Source organism: Mustela putorius, unplaced genomic scaffold (assembly GCF_011764305.1).
Source record: "Mustela putorius furo isolate JIRA1106 unplaced genomic scaffold, ASM1176430v1.1 tig00003853_pilon_pilon_pilon, whole genome shotgun sequence".
In the NCBI taxonomy this organism is placed as follows: domain Eukaryota; kingdom Metazoa; phylum Chordata; class Mammalia; order Carnivora; family Mustelidae; genus Mustela; species Mustela putorius.
This window is the reverse complement of record NW_025422005.1, coordinates 35,693,918-35,714,861: the sequence shown is the minus strand read 5'-3', so window position 1 is coordinate 35,714,861 and position 20,944 is coordinate 35,693,918. Positions and strand designations below refer to the sequence as shown.

Here is a 20,944-nt window from a genome sequence, read left to right as displayed (position 1 = left end):
TCAAGTCAATATCTTTTTTTTTTTTTTAAGTATTTAAATCAGTCAGAGTCGAGTTTTCTGTCACTTTCAGATCGAGTATACAGACCTATACACCTAGCCTGTCCACGTAGAAGTTGTTTGTCCTTGAGGAAGTTACTAAGCTTTACAGAGCTGAAAAAATGGCCAGTCAGAAAAATCTCCCACTGCCTCCAATGCTATTACCTCCAACAAATCATTAGATCTTCTTGCCTCTGGGGTGCCTGCGTGGCTCAGTTGGCTAAGTGTCTGCTTTTGGCTCAAGTCATGGTCCTGGGATCGAGCCCTGCGGTGGGCTCCCCTGTTCTGTGGGAGCCTGCTTCTCCCTCAGCCCCTCTCCCCTGCTTGTGCTCTCTCTCAAAATAAAAAAATAAAATAAAATAAATGAATAAAATCTGCCTCTACAGTGGAATACAGAATGGGAGGCAGTAAGAGTTTTACAAAAATTTAACCATGGTTATTATGACTAAAATGTGGCAGAACTATAATTTGAACCAATCTTCTGTTCCTTCTTTAAAATTAACTGCACCTGAGGTAGATAAAACCTACTTGTCATCAACATCTTGATGACTGAAGGAGATAATGTACAGCCTAATAATGAAGGGCACAAAACAGGCACACAATAAATGCACCATTTGTCACACTGCCACCTCCCTGGGAAAGAAAGCCAGAAAGATCAAAGCAGGGCTATATCTTCACTGGTTTTCTAGAAAACTTTTAGGAACTCTAAATTATTTATCAAAACGCAGTTAGTAAGGCTCACAGATTCATTTGGATTTTTATCTTCTAATCTGAGGCTATCCAGTAAATTACTTGTACCACTGGATACATTTTCACTTTTTTGTGTTTCTATACACAAATCTAAAACTAACTTTTGAAGTTTTACATTATAACTTACCTGTTTAAAACAAATAATCTAAACTGCTGCTTTTCAAATATTATTTCTATTTCAGAATGTTCCAATGCAGTCTTTTGGAGAATGAACTGTTAAAGTAATGAAAAATACTTGTGGGGAAAGAAGTGGCTGTAAGAAAACACCCTCCAGTGTATGTAGTCTGGCAATTTGGAGTTCCTGCTAGATAGAAACAAAGACTCAGGAGGAAGGGCATTAGGAAACAGAGTGAGCGGATACTGGAGACTGACTCAGTCACTAGAGAGAAAATGACTGAGTCAACACAAAGCAGACACAATAATTGAAAATATTCCCTACTCAACAAATAGGATTCCCTTTCAGAATCTGGGGAACTAAAAAGTTAAATAATGATATAAATATGCAATGCAATTAAATATGCCAGCCATTTTCTATCAACAGCTACTTGAACACACATCACAATTTATGAGAGGTCTTCTGAATACTTTATAAATACTTCTTAAAATACCCCCAAGAAATCAAATGACAGATCTCATCAAAGCAACTGCACTAATAGGAGAAATTAAAATAAGGCATTGACTTTTAAAGGCCAGTCATATTGAAAAAATGCTGAAGATTCAGCAAGTGCTTCCAGGATGCTTTGTATGCTCACAATGCCATCAATAAAAAAGATAAATAATAAGAACTACAAATATCATAATCCACCTAAATTTTACCAATCCTGTATATTTTCCTTCTGAACACTTTAAAGAAACCAAAATAACGTTAATTTATGATCATTCAAAAGACCCAAGTTGCTTTGTACATTTAAAAAAAGTGCTTTACAAATGTCAAAATAAAAACAGGAGAAATAGCTACATTTCATGAGGAGAAGTGCACAGGTTGTTTGTTGAATTCAGTGTTTTATACTGAAACCTTCACTGGGTCAGTCAGTCCTTAAACACATTCAATGTTGGACTAAAGGAAACTGGCTCGTTCTTTATTAATAAGACCAAGACAGGCTGATCTACTTTATAAAGGATGAAAAAATTGATCATAAATTTTAAAAGAAATGTGGTATGTCTTCTCTTAGTGCTAAGGACATTCACTGAAACTCAGGTGAATGCTATCTACAGTCTCTCCATTTTCCTTTCATTATTATACCTTACTTACCTCTTCATGTGCCAAATTACCCAAGACTTCGAAAACAGATGTCAGATATCTGGCTATCATATATGACTATTTTGTATGTGTGTACATACGTATGCAAAGTCGTAATTTTAAAAAAGTTCCTAAAACTATGTGTAGAGTCAAATATATATTATACATGTGACTTAATTAAGGAGGGGGGTGGGGAAGCAGGCACAGTGGTCAAGAGCAGAACATGTTGACTGTTAACAATCTCTCAACAGTAATATCTAATATAAAAAATTAGACTTGCATGCTACAAAGGTCTGATTTAATTGCACCACTCATTCAATATATTGTAAGTAAGCACAAGCAGCATTTTTTTTTATCAAAGTAGAAGGGTCTTGGACAATTTCTCTAATTATAACTATACATGATGGAATAAAGAGGAACTCAGAGGCATTCTACCTTGCTTCAAATGAATTAAATAAAATTGAAGCAATCCATTTAGTACCATTTTCAAAAGACACTAAGAGGAAGAAGATCAGTAAAAAGGCTTTCTGTTACTCACCTGTAACCCTCTCCTTCGCAGAATACTGGAATCATCCATAACAGATACCAGACACACACACAAAAAAAAGCCACTCCCCAGACAGTCAACTACTATTGCCTACCTACTTGCTTACTGCTGGGTAAAGAGACAAACAATCCCTTTCTCCATGCTGTGCCCACTAACAACCACTCCACTAATCAGTTCTCAGTCCAGTATGAGTAGACAAGTCTCTGCCTCACATCAGAGCCACGTCTTTCTTCACAGCAGTACAGACAGATCTCATCTGAATCACCACCAAAATAGAGGAAAATAATTCATATTTGTTTTTCTTTTCCAGGCATACTCCTTTGGTTAAAATATCTGAAGAACCAAGAAAAGGATAAAGGTCCCAGAAAAAATCCAATCTTTGATTTCCTGACTTCATTGCTTATTAAAAAGGTTTGGCAGGCAAAACAAGAGAGTCTCCACCTGCAGCTACTGAGCTTTTAAAATCCATGTCACGTTTTCCTTTCCAAAAACAAAACCACTTCACTTACGTTTTTAAAAAGATAACAATTCTTCAGAAATACAAAGAAAAACACATTATTCTGACGCCTGTTTTTAGGCTGAGGCTGATGTAAAACCAGTTATTGTTCTGACTAAGTCGGCAAAATTCCTTTCATCCTTTGTATAGACAAAGCAAATGTCAGATTCTTTCGATACTGTCACAAGCTCTTTTGTTTCTTTATCTCTAGATACGCTGGTCTTCACTTCTTGGGCAGTCAAGAAAGCCTCTTTCTTCAGGAGCTAAGATCACTGCTAAGGTCAGTTTCCCTGCTCTTTTATGTCCTGGAAGGGGCTAGTACACGTGTGGTGAGTTCTGAGCATGGACGAATTCATTCATCTATTCACTGCTGATAGTACTGTCACAGGAAAAGCTCCCCATTCCATCAGACTTCTCAAAGGGCACAGCATGAAAAAGTCTAGTTTTACTCAGGCTTTAATGATCTTGGAATCATTTCTTTGGTCACTGGCTGCCATTTTCAAGACTTCAGCCAAGTTTAAAGATGCTTCTAGTGTCTTAATTTATATTAGAAATACATATACATATATATACTCTTAAAATATATATATATTGTGAAAGGTTAGCTCACATGGTATGATTTTATTAAACACCCTATAAGTAATGTTTTAAACTTTCCAATTTTATACTAATTTCCTGAATCTTAGTAAACACAGGGGAAACATGAAGCAAACTGGTGGTGTTTCCAATTAAGTCACACACACACACAAAAAAACTGTTAGCAAAGGCAGCACTATATTTTTAGGAGGAGGGTTAAAACATTATTTACCAATTTGTAATCATTCGTTCTTCAAACTATAGGACATACTATACAAATTATTCACCCCCCAAAGGACTGCAGGAGATAGTGATCCAAATTTCCTAATTTGACAAGTAAAGGTATATATAAAACCACTGTTATATTCTCAATAGTATAGAGAGTATACACATAAAAGTATATATAAAGGTATATATAGCATATATGAAGAAGGCTGTTATGGTCTCCTTAGAGACTATATATATTTTACTCCTTAGAGTAAATATAGCAATAACCATAAGACTGATTCAGTTTGGACTCAACAAGGAGAAAAGAAAAGCTGCCGCTCGTATAATTATGGCAGCTGTACCATCAGTCTGGGGCTTAAAAGAAAGTTTATTTACAAAATCTTTTTCTGGTCTTCTTAAAACTGACTGTAAGAACAAGAACTAGCCATACTGCTGAAAATAGCACAGAAAGCAGGATTCATCTCCCTTTCATTCAGCAACAAATTTCTAATCCTTAGACAACCAGTGTGGTCTTTTGTTGTGAGAGCTAATAAATCCACATTTCCATGGACTCTTTCGATCTGCTGCTTTAAACCACTAACGGCTGGATTATGTCTATGGGGAAAACAAACACAAGACCTGAACAGACAGCTGATTTGCATAGGGTATACTATCCCCTATGTGAGCTTCTGCAAAGTTACAGGCTTTTAAAGCCATAGAATTTCTCTATCAAAGTAGATTTTATTAACTAAATAAAACATTTATCAGCAGAGACAAGGTAGGAATAGGTCTCTAATTCATCTCCTGAGAAATATAAATGGTGCAGTCTGATAAACTGTTCAGATCAGAAATTCAAAATTCAAACTCTTTATTCATTTACTAATTCAGGAATCATCTATTATGCTAAATAAGCACTGAGATAGGCATGGGGAAAGATTACCAAGATTAACACTACTCATGAACTACAATTCTGCTCTAGAAGATCTCAAATCCAATGGGGAAGTCAAATATAAGCAAATAATTATGATACAGTGTAAGAAATTCTATCAGAGATAAGACAAAGTGCTAAAAAAGGAAGGTCATTGAGGGCTCAGTTCATTACATCAGGACAAGTCCAAAAAGGCTTCCAGTAGAAGTATCAATCTGGTCACTGAAACTAGTGTTACAGATTATCAGCCCTTGGCCATGATAGTCTCCCTTTCCCGTACACAGCTTAAAAATCCTCAACCAGCCCTTACTATCTAAAAAATTAAGTAAAAAAAAAACTCCTCTTGGCATTCAAGGCACCCCAGAACACTGAAACAATAAATTGTATCTCCACTACCTTACTGTAACCTGAGCCTTCCAATAAGAAAGAAAAACACACAGTTTCCTGAACACAACCATCCTTCTCCATCTCGCATCCTTTGTGGTTGCAAAGAAATGCAGTCATCTACCTTATAAGACTGTTGAAAGAATAATTTAAATAACATATATCAATGACTCTTTAACTTTTTTCACTATATCTAATGACAAAAGTGAGTGTACTCTGCGCAAATTTCCTTCCACAACCTGGTTCCTTTAAAGTTTCGTGTTCTAGGGTGCCTGTGTGGCACAGTTAGGCATCTGACTCTTGATTTCAGCTCAGATAACAATCTCAGGGTCATGAGATAGAGCCCCAAGTTGGGCTCTGCACTCAGCATGGAGTCGGCTTGATATTCTCTCTCCTTCTCCCTCTGCCATTCCTGCTCATGCTCTCTCTCTAAAATAACCCACTTAAAAAAAAAAAGTGAATTTTCATACAAATTTTGCATTCTTCTCTCTAACCTAAGAAACCCTTACTTTTTAATATTAATATTGATTAAGTACTGATTAAATTGCAGGAGACAGAAGAAAAACCAGAGAAATGAGAGAAAATAAAATGCTATTAAGGAAGCCAAGAAAAGACTGTTCAGGGAAGGCTGACAATAACAAATGCTGCCAGAAGGCCAAAGAACACCCTTGAATTTACTGACATGAAAGTCAGTGGTGCCCTTTGTAAAAACAGTTTCGGGGTAAATGTGTAATAGGAGCAGAAGCCCAATTGCAGTGGGTTACAGATTAAGTAGGAGATGAGGAAATAAAAACAGAATCTAGACAGCATTTCCAGCTTCCATTTAATTCTTTTCTATCCTTTGACAGCCAATTTTCTTAAAAAAAAAAAAGAAGAAGAAGAAGGAGGAGGAGGAGGAGGAATGGATGGTTTTCAGAGCATAAACAGAGATAGAAGGAATACTTCTTCCACTCTAACATTATAAAAAGCAGGTACAGACAACAAAATATCTGTAATCTTAATAGTAAAGAAGCTAAAGAAGTTTCCAAATTAGAGTTATTTTCTCTGCAAAATAAAGAAGGAAATCAGCAGAGAGCAAAGAGGTTGGAGATTTGAGAAGAGCCAGGAAATCTGAAGATAATGTAGAGAACAAGATGATGAGTTAATTAAATAAAAAGATAGGACTGGTGAGCAATGCTGAGGACTGACTGACATTACCCATCATAATTTTATAGGGCCACCAATCCGTTCCATATGTGCCTTTTTCAGTAGACTACAGTGACACAAAGATAAAAGTTTTACCAGACTGATTTACCAGACTGACAGACAAAAAAATGGGACAAAAGTTTTATGACATTGACTAAAGAGTTAGTTAATGGACCATGGAATCAAAGCTAAAAAGGGAGGAAAGTAAGGATGAAAGAACAGGAAGAAATCAGAAGAATCTAAGCCTAAGAACTGGTATGCTTTAAGAATAAGCATATGAGGGGTGCCTGGGTGGCTCAGTGGGTTAAAGCCTCTGCCTTCGGCTCAGGTCATGATCTCAGGGTCCTGGGATGGGCCCCGCGTCAGGCTCTCTGCTCAGCAAGGAGCCTGCTTCCCCCTCTCTCTCTGCCTCTCTGCCTACTTGTGTTCTCTGTCTGTCAAATAAATAAATAAATAAATCTTTTAAAAAATAATAATAATAATAAGCATATGAGTAAGCTGAAATCTACCAGGCTGTAGTGAGAAGGCTATCCAGCATTATGATTTTAGAAGGCGAACATTTCAGTGGTATGACAATGCACAAACTACAGTCCCAAAGAGAGTATACAGGTAGACTAGAAGTAATGATGATAAGGTCCAGCAACTATAATGCAGAATATTAATAGATTCCATATGGTTGCTGAATATAAAGATAATGAAGATAATAGCAGGAGTTGGGAGCTTTATGCCTAATGACAGTATCTAACATGAAGGGAGAAATAATTAGAAGATTGGTAAATACAGCATTGAGGAAAGGAAGGGTTTAGACCTAAGGACTGCTAAGAAAAATTACCCTAGTAGTTCACATTGAATTCTGCTGCAAATAAATTTGATTTATAAATGAATGTATTAATTTAACTGAAACCCCTTTAATTCATAATTGAATAAATCTAGGACCCACAAAGGGAATGCAACATGCATAGAAATTATATGTAGGAATGTGTTTCTGCTAGAACATGCATATTTAACTAAATAGAACAGATGGTGGAGGGTTGGTTAGCCTAGAAAAGATGAGAACATCTTCATCAATTATTCTACATTAATTTGGTGTTAATAAGACAGAGGGGCGCCTGGGTGGTTCAGAATTGGTGAAACCAATTCTTGGTTTCAATTCAGGTCATGATCTCAGGATTGGGAGGTCTCAGTGTAGAGTTTGGAGATTCTCTCCCTCTGCCCCTCCCCTCAAATGTACACACTCTCTCACTCTCTCCCTTTCTCAAATAAATATTTTTTTTTTTTAAAGGACTATTGGGGGTATACGTGGCTGGTAGAACATGCGACCCTTGATCTCAGGATTAGAAGTTTGAGCCCCAAACTGCACACTGAGTGTAGGGTTTACTTAAAAATAAAATCTTAAGGGGCGCCTGGGTGGCTCAGTGGGTTAAAGCCTCTGCCTTTGGCTCAGGTCATGATCTCAGGGTCCTGGGATGCAGCCCCGAATTAGGCTCTCTTCTCAGCGGGGAGCCTGCTTCCCTCTCACTCTCTCTGCCTACTTGTGATCTCTGTCAAATAAATAAACTCTTAAAAAAGAGAAAGACTATTTAGCAACAACTAGGTTAAAACTAAGTATCTGCCTAAATAAAGTTGAATACATAAATTCTTAGACTACTTTGCATCTACATATGTTCTCAACATAAATTACCATTCTTTCTTTTATCAAAAAGGGAATATCTTGTAACTACTTCAATATGGAAAGCTATAAGGAGCTTTACATGGTAAACATGCCAATGTAAGCACAATGAGAAAAGTCAATTTGCTACTAAACCTAAGCCCTAAAGGCAGTCTCAGAGATTTTCTCACTAGACCCACCACAGCCTCTGCCTGTGACACTGCACATAGCACAAAGCACAGAACCTGGAGCTTCTATGGTTCATGACAGGTTCAACAAAAGAGTCTTCTTTATTGTTGGTTACATGGAAACTCAGTCAGTCAAGTAAAATTCCTTCAAAATAGGTAGGCTTTTTATTGAGGAAAAATATGCTCCCCAGGGTAAAAAGACAACTGATTATCTGATATCCCCTATTTTAGAATTCACATATTTTTACAGTTAAGATTCCTCATGAAACCTCACAGGAAATCATTTTCTTTGGGAAGTATTTTTATTGTAGAATAAAAATTAAGTATCCTCTATGTATCAGGCATTATTCTAGGTAGTAGAGATAAAACTGTTAATTTAAAAAGATAAAGAGTGCTTGGTGGCTCAGTCAACTGAGCGTCTAATTCTTGATTTCAGCTCAGGTCATGATCTCGGGGGGCCATGGGATCAAACCCCGGGTGAGGCTCCACACTGGCCATGGATTCTGCTTGGGATTTTCTCTCTCTCCCTCTGTCAGCACCCCTGCTTGCTCGCTCCCATTCTCTCTCTCTTTCTCAAAAAAAAAAGATTAAAATTTCTGACTTCTTGGAGCTTACATTAAAGCGGGTATAGGCAGACATTAAACAAGTCAATGAGTATATCAAATATACAGTATGTTAGAACATGATAAACACAATAAAGAAAATAAAGAAGGTAAGGGGACAGAAATGTGAGGATTTTTCATGCAAATTTGATATTTAAGATATTGAATATATTGATGAAAAGGCTATTCTAATATATTAAGGCAAATATGTTTAATCAAACCTCTATCAAAATCCCCGCAAGACTTCTTATAGGTAGAAACAAACTTTTATTCTAAATTTTACATGAAAAAGCATTAGATAGCTAAAACAATTTTGAAATAGAAGAATAAAGTATAAGGAATCACTCTAACCAATGCTAAGATTTAAGGATGGTCTCATAGACCAATAGAACCCACACAAATATGCCCAGTTTATTTTTGACATGTAAGTGTAAAAGCAATTCAATGGAGAAAGTATAGACCTTTCAATTACCTGTACAGGAGTAAGGGAACATCCACAGGTAAGACAAGACACAAACAGACGAACTTTGAACTATACTATACCATATGTGAAAAATAATTCAAAAGCCATCATGGATTTAAATGTAAAACTACAAAACTTGGAAAGATGATCCAGGAAGATCTTAGGCTCACCTCTTCTCATGGATATACCTGGATAACATCCACATTAGTGTAAAAAGTCCAGGAAATGACCCAAGGCCTGGCAGAACAGACTCTCCCCAGCTAAATGTAGAGAAGAGCCACATGGAAGATGGTAGAAAGGGAGGAGACACAGACAGCTGGTCTGAGTGCAGGCCCCACCTATCAACAAAAGCTTCTCAGGGGGCAACACAGGGAGACCACCCTGAAATTCAGTGCTACTGGATGTCTGGTCTGAATCAACTCAAGCCCAAGGTAGCCCCAGAGTGGCCCACTAACAACAAAGGGACCAAACCCTGCTCACGATAGGAAAAGAGAGCCGTTACAGATGACCAGATTGAAGGTAAATGTGGCTCAACCACAACAGTAAGGTGCACACATCACATGTAGGAGGAGACATCCCTGAAGCACCAGGTTCTGGTGAACAACAGACACAGCACTGCAGGGCACTACAGGACCTCTTCTTGACTACTTACAGATGACTACTTAAAAGAGCAAGAGATGTAGCTGACAAAATGAGGAGACAGAAGAACATGTCCCAAGTCAAAGAAGATGACAAAATCACAGCAGGAGACCTAAGCAAAACAGAGGTAAGTAATGTGCCTGATAGAAAATTTAAAGTAATGGCCACAAAGATACTCATTGCATTTGAGAAAAGAGTGAAGGACCTCAGTGAGACCCAAAATAGATAGAAAACGTAACAAAGAACCAGTTAGAGATGAAGAACTCCGTAAGTGATATTAAAAATACCCTAGAGGGAATAACAGTAGACTATAAAAAGTGAAGACTGGACAAGTGACCTGGAGGACAGAGTAATAGAAAGCAATCAAACTGAATGAGAGAAAAAGGAATAATAAAAATTACAACAGACTAAGGGAACTCAGCAACACCATCAAGCACCAATAACTCACATAACAGCAATTCCAGAAGAAGACAGAAGGAGGAAAAAAAAAAGTATTTGACGAAATAACAGCTGAAAACTTCCTGATCTGTGATATAATTTAACATAAAGTAATTCATAATCAAAACTATGTATAAGGTCAATGTTCAAAACTTGCAATGTACTTGATTACAACTTGAATAAGTTCAAAACTTGTTATCTCCATTTGCCCCTCCAGACCATCCTCTGTACCCCAAAATGTAGGATTATTATGAACTATATCAGAAGGTTCCCTTGCCCTGTTCTGTCCAGTTGGATTCAGCCAACAGGTAGCACCAACAAAAGGTCAAAGAAAGAAAAGAGGATAAACAGAGAAATTAGGGGGCAATTTATTTTCCTGAGGTGGTTCCTAGAGGGTCAAGTTAGGCTGGCTGCATCCCACTACCACAAGTTATGCCAATTATCAGGTCACCTTCTACATAAATAGGCCCTCTAACTCCCAAGTTCCAAGAATCAGTTCCTCCCCTCACCCTCACCCTTTCAGGATTCAGGACTTGCTATTAAGCAGAAGGTACTATACGTTTGTTGCCATTTCAGTATATCCCATCCATATCCCTTTATTAAAATGTCATAATTTGCCTGTTCTGTTTGCTGCCAGGACCCTAATATGTGGAATATAATTAAATGTATTTTTCTCTTTACTTGCCTACTCTAAAGAACAGAAAATCCTTTCTACTCATAGAAAATATTACGTAATCAAAACCAAATTCTCCCTATATGTAATCCTGATCAAAGTCTTCAATATCCAAACAGAAAATCAGTAAATCCAGGTGAGGGGCACCCGGGTGGCTCAGTGGTAAGCATCTGCCTTAGGCTCAGGTTATGATCCCAGAGTTCTGGGATCTAGCCCCATATCGGCTCCCTGCTCAACAGGAAGTCTGCTTCTCCCTCTCCCACTCCCCCTGCTTATATTCCCTTTTTCACTCTCTCTCTGTCAAATAAATACATCAATCAATCAATTAATCAATCAATTCAGGGTAGAGGAATGCAATTCAAATAATCCAACCTGCCAAAGACTTCCCCCTCCATTTACTTACAAGTCTTAAAATAGACTTCAGAGTCAGAACTTGTCTTGAATGCCTGCTCTAACATTCACTTAATGTCCTACAGCAAAGTATTTAACTGTTCTGTTCAGTGTTTTATTCCAGGCACCTAGTATAGTGTTGATACATAGCAGGTACTTCATAAATATTTGTGGAATAAATGGACAAATGAACATACCTCTCCAAGACTGAATTTCCTCACCTATGAAATAAGATGATTATATCTACCCCACAATGTTCCTGAGAAAATAAAGGATAATATATGTAAAGGAACCAAAGTTTAGGGTCTAGTAAAGATCATTACTTTTCTACCCTAACTCAAATATCTCCAATAATCCTACCCTATCCACATGAAAGAATAATGTACCAATATCCAACATCTTCTCAATCTTTCCTCAGCATTCTTAAATACACCTATGATAGCAGTACATGACATTAATAATACATTTAAAAGACTTTCTGTACAAGATTTAAAACAAAAACAGAACAAAACCTATAGCTTTTAACTGGTAGTTTAACAATACCATTTTTTTTACATATGTGATATTTTATGAAACACTTGTAAAAACATTCTTTCATGTATTCTAAACCTTAACAAATTCAACAAGAGGTCTTTCAATAATTCTAATCAACCAGTTTAAGTAAAAAAAATTTTTTTTAATTTTAAATGTCTTTTAAAAATATGAAGCCCACTATTTTTTAAGGTTATATACCTTAAATTCTCTAATAATTTACAAATTATTGCAGAAGATATGATAAATCCAAGTTTGGATTTGTTTAGCAAATCCAAGTTAAAATTCAGCTCTGAATTTGTTCAGGAAAATAACTGGTCTGTTCTTTTGCTTCTTTCTTAAAGATATTCGTGAGAACAAGCAACCAAGCTGCTAATGTCCTATTCAATCTTATGAAAATCTCTCAATTTTTAATATCAAATCTCTTATGAAATATTACCCTCGTACTTTAAAAAGACACTAGGTGGCATTAGAAACATGTTCCTCTTACAAAAAAGAAGAAACTAAGACTGCAAAAGACAGCAATTCTCAAATGGACAGTGAATAATCTAAACTCCTATAAATCTTACTAAGTTGAATACTTCACTATTTTGCCCTTTCACATATAAATTTTTCGTGCTCTCCTACATTCCTTTTTGTTCTCTGTACTCTTTTGCATGATTTAACCCACAGCTTCTAAATCCCTATCTATAGCTCTAAAACTGATCTACTTTACTCTAGGTGTTTATTTCTAACTCTTAAAAGGTTATCTAACAAGTGGATATCCGCATTCAAAAAAATAAAACTGCACCCCCCTATTTCACACCATATACAAAAACTAACTCAAAATGGAAGTAAATATCAAGATAAAACCATAAAACTCTTAGGAGAAAGCATAGGAGTATTATTTTCAAGACCCAGGATCTGGCAATGTATTCTTAAGATGGGAGACTAAAAGCACGAGCAAAAAAAGAAAAAAATAAATTAGACTTCACCAAAATTTTTAAATTTTATACATCAAAAGATACTATTAAGAAAGTGAAAAGAAAATACAGAATGGGAGGAAATATTTGCAAATCAACATCTGATAAGGATCTAGTATCCAGAATATATAAAGAACTCTTACAACTCAACAACAACAAAATTTTTAAACAGGCAGAGTACTTGAATAGACATTTCTCCTAAAAATACATGTAAATGATTTTAAAAGCACATTAAAAAAAGATGCTCAACATCATTAGTCACCAGGGAAATACAAATCAAATGAGATACCACTTCATATCCACCAAGATAGTATAATAAAAAATAACGATTTTTTTCAATGGAAAATAAGTGTTGGCAACTGTGTAGAGAAACTGGAATCCTTGCACATTGCTGGTGATGATATAAAATGGTATAGCAACAGTATCCCAATTTCTTAACAAGTTAAAGATAGAATTATCATACGACCCCTCAATTTCCACCCCCTAGATTTAAACCCCAAAGAATTGAAAACAGGTACTCAAACATGTATACATACATACATGTTCACAGCAGCATTATTCACCACAGCTAAAAGGCAGAAACATTCCAAATGTCCATCAACAGATGAATGGATAAACAGTGTTAAATACATACAATGGCAGGGGGGGCGGTGCGCCTGGGTGGCTCAGTGGGTTAAGCCTCTGCCTTCAGCTCAGGTCATGGTCTCAGGGTCCTGGGATCAAGCCCGTCATCAGGCTCTCTGCTCAGTGGGGAGCCTGCTTCCTCCTCTCTCCCTGCCTGCTTCTCTGACTACTTGTGATCTCTGTCTGTCTAATAAATAAATAAAATCTTAAAAAAAAAAAAATACATACAATGGGAAAGTATTCAGTCACCAAAAAAATGAAGTACTAATATATGTTAGAATATAGGCAGAGCATCCAAACATCATGATAAGCCAAAGAAGTCAAACACAAGGGTTACATGGGGTAGGATTCCATTTATAGGGAATATCCAGAACAGATAAATCCATAGAGACAGAGCACACACTGACGGTTGCCAGTGGAGTGGAAGGGGAAAGAGAAGTGCTTAACGAATAAGGGGTTTTACTTAGGAGTGACAGAAATGTTTTACAAATGAACAGAAGTGGTGGTTGCACAACACTGTGAATGTACTAAATATTCACTAACTGTTCACTTTAAAATGGCTACACTTACGTGAATTTCATCTCAATAAATTATTTATAAAAGCATACCTAGGGGTGCCTCATGGCTCGGTAGGCTAAGCATCTGCCTTCAGCTCAGGTCTTGATCCCAGAGTCCTAGGATCTGGCTGCCATCGAGCTCCCTGCTAGGTGGGGAGCCAGTTTCTCCCTCTCTTCCTCATTTGTGCTGTGCTATCCCTGTCACTATCTCCATCTCTTTCTCTCTCAAAGGAATTAATAAAATCTTTCAAATAAATAAAATAAATAAATGGGTATCTATACCATATGACCCATCATCAATATGCTAAGAATCAGACTCATTAATTTCCTCTCCCAGCTTGTTCCTTTTCCTACATACCTAATTTCAGTTAAAGTTACCACAATCTAACCCTCAAAGTTATAAATGAATTCATTCTTATTTATTGATTCTCTTCTATCTAATCCAGCAGTTTCCCATAAGTATAACCTGTATTATAAATAACTGCTTCTATTACTATTTAAGGTACCTAAAGGCATGCAAATAAAGAATAACATTTAGTTCATACTTATGACAAATGTGGCACTATGTTATTTTACATGAATTGTCTCACTTTATCCTAACAACTCTATGAGAAAGCCCTATAATTATCTTGATTTTAAAGATGAGAACACAGATGATTAAAGTTCAGTGACTTCCCTAGGTTTATATGATTACTAAGTGGCAGGATAAGAACATAGAGTATAGGCCTACAGCTTTAGCTAGTATTTACTTCCTTTGTAAAGTAGAAAGCATTCACAATCATTTCATTCAAATATATTTTCCTGAGTAGGAGTAAAAAGAGTAGAATTAATGGGTAAGCCCATAGGAGTTACTTGCAAGTATTACTTATCATGATTTCTGGATTTGTATCTCCAAAGGAGGTAGGGATATTTTTTGAAAATTCAAACAAAACCAATTATCTCTTTGATGGCTTAACAATGTTACATGTCACTCTCCATTTCACCTTAACAATGTTACATGTCACTCTCCATTTCACCTTATTGTAAATGCACTTCATTTTGTCTCTATCCCATTAAAAATTAATACTCAACAGCAAAAATTATTTATAGTCAGATTTTTTTCCCTCTTATGACTTGTGCTACCTTTTGTACTCTAAGATATATTTACCTCACCCAAAATCAGAGACTTTCTCTTGTGTTTTCTTATACATGTTTTATTATCTTATCCATTTCAAGTTAATTTTTGTATATAACATGAGGCAAAGGTCAAAGTTTTTTTTCCCCCATGTAAACTGCTCCAGCAACATTTGCTGAAAAGACTATTATTTTTCCTACTTAATTACTTTGGCACATTTACCTATTTCTGGACTTTATATTCTGTTCCAGTAATCTACATGTCTATCCTTATATTGATATCACACTGTCTGGCTAACTGTACTTTTATAGAAAGTCATAAATTTGGGGGAAGTGATTCCTCTAAAAAAAATTTTTCTTTTTTTTTTTTAGATTTATTTGAGAGAGATGGTGAGAGAGAGAGAGAGAGAGAGCGTGAGCAGGGGGAAAAGAGGAAGAGGGAGAAGCAGGATCCCCACCAAGCCAGGAGCCTGATGTGGGGCTCGATCCCAGAACCCCAAGATCATGCGCCAAGCCAAAGGCAGACGCCCAACCAACTGAGCTACCAAGGTGCCCTGAAGTTATTTCTCTAAGACTCGATCCCAGAACCCTGAGATCATGACCCAATCCAAAGGCACACACCTAACCAACTGAACCACCCAGGTGCACCAAGGGCATCAGACTCTTGGTTCCAGCTTGAGTCATGACTGAGCATCTGCATTGGGCTCCACGCTCAGCACAAAGTCTGTTTGAGATTCTCTCCCTCTCCTGCTGTCCTTCCCCTCTCTCTCTCTCAAATAAATCTTAAAATAATTTTTAAAAATATAATAATAATAAAAAACTTTAAATAATCAAAGTCATTAAACACCCACTAGAATGACTGTAATTTTTTAAAAATAACAAATTTTAGTGAAATGTAGAGAAACGGGAACTCTCATACATTGCTGGTGGGAATACAAAATGATTTTCAATGCAGCCATTGTGGAAAACAGGTTAGTGGTGCCTCAAAAAGTTAAACACAGAATTACCATGATTCAGCAATTCCACTCTTAGTTATATATCCAAAAGAATTTAAACTGAGAACTCAACTACAAGGTAGATAAACCTCAAAAACATTATGCTAAATGAAACAGATCACAAATTACAGGATTCCCTTTATATGAACTACCCAGATTAGGTAATCCATAGAGATAGAATGCAGATTGGTAGATGCCAAGGATGGGATGAAGGTGGAATGGAGAGTGACTGCTTAATGATTAGAGGTTTTTCTCTCAGGGTATATAATGTCTTCGAACTTAACTCCAAAGTTCAATCTGGTGTTGAGCTCTAGTTCTTTAAATCTTACTTTTTTCTCTGTTAAATCTCATTTGCTGGTTCTTCTTGAGCCATCATTTCTGTTTTTGAGGTTCTGACTGAATGTATTCAACATGGAAAATGTGCCATCAGCATATGTGATAAGCATTCCTTCTATGTGTTAATTTAAGAAGTTGATGAAAATGATTATTAAGGGGCGCCTGGGTGGCTCAGTGGATTAAAGCTTCTGCCTTCAGCTCAGGTCATGATCCCGGGGTCCTGGGATCGAGCCCCGCATAGGGCTTTCTGCTCCGCAGATAGCCTGTTCCCTTCCTCTCTGTCTATCTCTCTACCTACTTGTGATCTCTGTCAAATAAATAAATAATCTTTTTTAAAAAGGATTAGTAAGGACAAGAATAGAGATCTGTGTGACATCATTTCAGGCTGGTACTGACACATTAAAAAAAAAAAAATCAACCTTCTTTTGCAGACGTTATACTTCAAACAAGTATTAATCCAACCAGCTGTAATATTAGCAAAGATATTCCAAAAAGTTCTTTACTCATTTAATAAGAAATTATACATTGCTTACTATGTGCCACATATAATGCTACATGTAGACAGATGGACCAAGTCATTCTTTGCAAATGATCATTCCCATTGTTAAAAAGAAAACCACAGACTCAAAATGGCATCCCTTAGGTTAAGCCTAAAGTCAGAAAGACAATACCTAACCTAACTGTAGTTTCAATCCCCAACAATATAACCTTTAACCCATCTAAAGGATTTTCCCAGTCAATACTAGGAAATTTACTAATAGACTCCTCCTCCCCTTAAGAGGGCAAACTTGCCTAAATAATGCATTCCCGGGGTGCCTGGGTGGCTCAGTGGGTTAAAAAAGCCTCTGCTTTGGGTTCTGACTGAACGTATTCAACATGGAAAATGTGCCATCAGCATATGTGATAAGCATTCCTTCTATGTGTTAATTAAAGAAGTTGATGAAAATTATTATTAAGGGGCGCCTGGGTGTCTCAGTGGGTTAAAGCCTCTGCCTTCGGCTCAGGTCATGATCTCAGGGTCCTGGGATGGAGCCCCACATCAGGCTCTCTGCTCGGCAGGGAGCCTGCTTCCCTTCTTCTCTCTCTGCCTGCCTGTTTGCCTACTTAAGATCTCTGCCTGTCAAATAAATAAATAAAATCTTTTAAAAATAATAATAATGCATTCCTTGCTAATATTAATAATACTTCCTTTTTTCTTTGTAAGCCCTCTTCCTTCCCTTAAAAACCTTTTTCTTGCTTAACTCTTGGAGCTCCCTTCTACTTGCTGTCTGATTCAGAAATCATTTAATAAAGCCAATTAGATCTTCAAATTTAGTCGGGTTGATTTTTGTTTTGTTTTTAACACTCTAAAGGCATCATTCCTATAAAGGCAATGTCTGCCAACAAAGTAAAAAAAGAATCTCAAAAGCAAAAATAAGCAAAATAAATCAATCAGAGAAAGACAAATACTGTATGAGTACTATATATGTAGAGAATCGGTCAAACCCTACCAGTTAAAAGATTCCTGGGATTCACAATCCTCCTACTAAAATGCCAATATTCAGTACTGTTCACTGCTTAGGTCACCCTTTATACTGAGACATACATTACTTGAATCCAACATTCTGATTTCCAAGAAAAAGCATCCAAGTCTAATTCTTCCATCTGCAATCTCTGTGTCCAGTTTCTCATTACCTATTTGTTAATCTCAATGAAAACTCATCCACTGAATAATAATTATTAATTATTATACATTATAATAACCATTATAGGAAGCTATTGAAAGATAATCAAGTGAAAGGTTAAACATTGGTGCTGCATAAATATTAGCCAAATGAAAAAACTGGAGGACAAAGCTAAAAGAAGGTTACTCAGTTAAAGGTATTGTAGTAGCACTGTGTGGTTGGTAACAGATGGGAGCTGCGCTTAACGTGAACACAGCATAACATACAGACTTGTGGAATCACTATGTTATACACCTGAAACTAACATAACATTGTATGTTAACTATATTTCAATTAAAAAAAAAAAAAGAAACTAAAGAAAGAATAGACGTGATCAATTTGTCTTTGAAATAAGACGTTAGAGTGAAAAGCGGCCTGGAAAGGAGGAAGACTGAATACGGTGATCACATAATAAGGACACTACAATGATCTCAGCAAAAAGACTGTAATTATGGCTTAGAATGGGCTACAACTTTGGTGAAAAAAATGTAGACACCTGGAGATGTTGCGCATTAACGCTGTCTGGGTGACTGGGTGGGGAGGGGAGGAAGGGGAAAGGAGGAGTCAAAGAGTTCCAGGTGTCGGGGCACCTGGGTGACTCAGTGGACTAAAGCCTCTGCCTTCAGCTTGGGTCATGATCTCAGGGTCCTAGGATGGAGCCCCGTATCAGGCTCTCTGCTCGGCAGGGAGCCTGCTTCCTCCTTTCTCCCTCTCTGCCGCCTCTCTGCCTACTTGTGATCTCGTCTGTCAAATAAAAATTTTTTTTAAAGATTTTATTTATTTATCAGAGAGAGAGGGGGGGAGAGAGCGAGCACAGGCAGACAGAATGGCAGGCAGAGGCAGAGGGAGAAGCAGGCTCCCTGCTGAGCAAGGAGCCCGATGTGGGACTCGATCCCAGGACGCTGGGATCATGACCTGAGCCGAAGGCAGCTGCTTAACCAACTGAGCCACCCAGGCATCCCTGTCAAATAAATTTTTAAAAATCTTTAAAGAAAAAAAGAGTTCCAGGTCTCTGGCTTTCAGCTACTGGGTGGATAACAGCACTAATTAACAAAACAGGGAAGAGCCAAGGAAGAACTGGTTTAGGGGAACATAAAGGCAGAATAAGCAGATGCAGTCTTGGGGCACCTGGGCAGCTCAGTTGGTTAAACGTCTGCCTTGGGCTCAAGTCATGATCCTGGGATCCTGGGATGGAGCCCCAAGTCGGGCTCTCTGCTCAGTGGGGAACCTGCCTCTCCCTCTCCCCCTCCCTCTGCTTGTGCATTGACTCACTCTCTCTCTCAAGTAGATAAAAAAGACTTTTTAAAAACAAATTTAACAAGTGTAAAAAGCTAAAACAGATGGAGTCTTAGACATGATGATATAGTTCAGTGGATTCATGTCAGAAATAACAAGAGACAAAAAAAAAAAAAGAAAGAAGAGACAAAGATCAAAGTTTTAGATATTACTTAACATATTCATGAGAAAGCAAAGCAGAAATTAAGTTTATTTGAAAGATGTAGAAAAAAGGCTCAAATAAGTCTAGTCTTTACTCAAATTTAGACAGCTAAGTATCAGATATATCCTGGTCTTCCAAGTTCTAATCCAAAGGTGTTTCTCCCATGCCACTTTTAACACTAGATTTTCAATTGTATATGAATTGCATATGAATTTTTTTTAAAGACAATGTTATCTCGGACAAGATGTCATCTAAGTTTTTTCCCACCTGGGAGCATACAATATAATGACTGTATAATCCTTTTTATAAGAACATGCACTGGAAGCCACTAATTAGAATCATGTTTTCTACATATATGGGGGAAATAGGTCTTCAGAGAAATCATCTCACCAGATATTAGGAAATGAGGGATAAGTCTAAAAATCTCTTCATAAACACCTACCACTTGGATGGCCTCAAAATAAAAATATTTGCAGGGGGGCCTATATAGTGTAGTTGGTTAAGTGCTGATTCTTGGTTTGGACGCAGGTTCTGATCTCAGGGTCATTAGATGGAGTCCTGTTTGGGGCTCCATGTTTAGCACCATGGGGCTTCTTAAGATACTCTCTCCCTTTCCCTCTGCACCCCCCTTTAAAAAATAAATAAATAGAGGTGCCTAGGTGGTTCAATCAGTTAAGCAACTGACTCTTGCTTTCAGCTCAAGTGATGATCTCTCAGCAGTGAGATGAAGCCCCATGTCAGGCTCCACCTCAGCATGGAGTCTACTTCAGATTCTCTCTCCCTTTCCCTTCGCTTCCCACCCCCCCACTGTTCATGCCCACCCCTCATGCACACAGGCTCTCAAATGAATAAATAAAATAAAATAAGATCTTAAAAAAAAAAAAAAGGAAGAAAGAAAGAAAATATTTGCTACATTAAGCTTTTGGTTACCCATTCTCCAGATTCTGGTCAAGTCTAACCTCCAGCAAACTTATCTCCCTAATAATTACACCTAAGAATAATTATTCTTGTCCCCTTTTAGTTATGTTTTAGGTCATAATCGACAGTTCATTAAATGTTAAAATTAGTTGTTACATATGACTCCTGTTGACCCAGAAGTTCCTTGGAGGCTGGGTCTACATAGCAATAAGTCTATTAAGAATGAGGATACACAAAAAAAAGAGAGAGAGAGAGAGAGAATACATGGTAGGAGAGATTCTTCTGGAATGTCACAGCCAGAAGCTGGGATGGGAGCACCCAGGTATATTCCAGTGTGGGGATAACTCAAAGCAGGAAAATATATTCAATACTAACCA

At 37.2% G+C, this 20,944-nt stretch overlaps 1 protein-coding gene across 8 annotated transcripts in view; it reads right to left on the bottom strand.

Annotated features, from left to right (window-relative positions):
• MAST2 (microtubule associated serine/threonine kinase 2) overlaps positions 1 to 20,944 on the bottom strand; it is a 207,783-nt gene that overhangs the window by 149,442 nt on the left and 37,397 nt on the right. Inside the window, exon 1 of one of the 8 annotated variants that reach the window (XM_013044368.2) lies at positions 2,565 to 2,749. The exons of the other annotated variants lie outside the window; for them this stretch is intronic. Within the exon in view, the coding sequence (XP_012899822.2) occupies positions 2,565 to 2,603 (39 nt within the window). The 5' untranslated portion in view covers positions 2,604 to 2,749. Of the gene's footprint in view, positions 1 to 2,564; positions 2,750 to 20,944 lie in introns of those variants that run through there. 8 annotated transcript variants of the gene reach the window in all.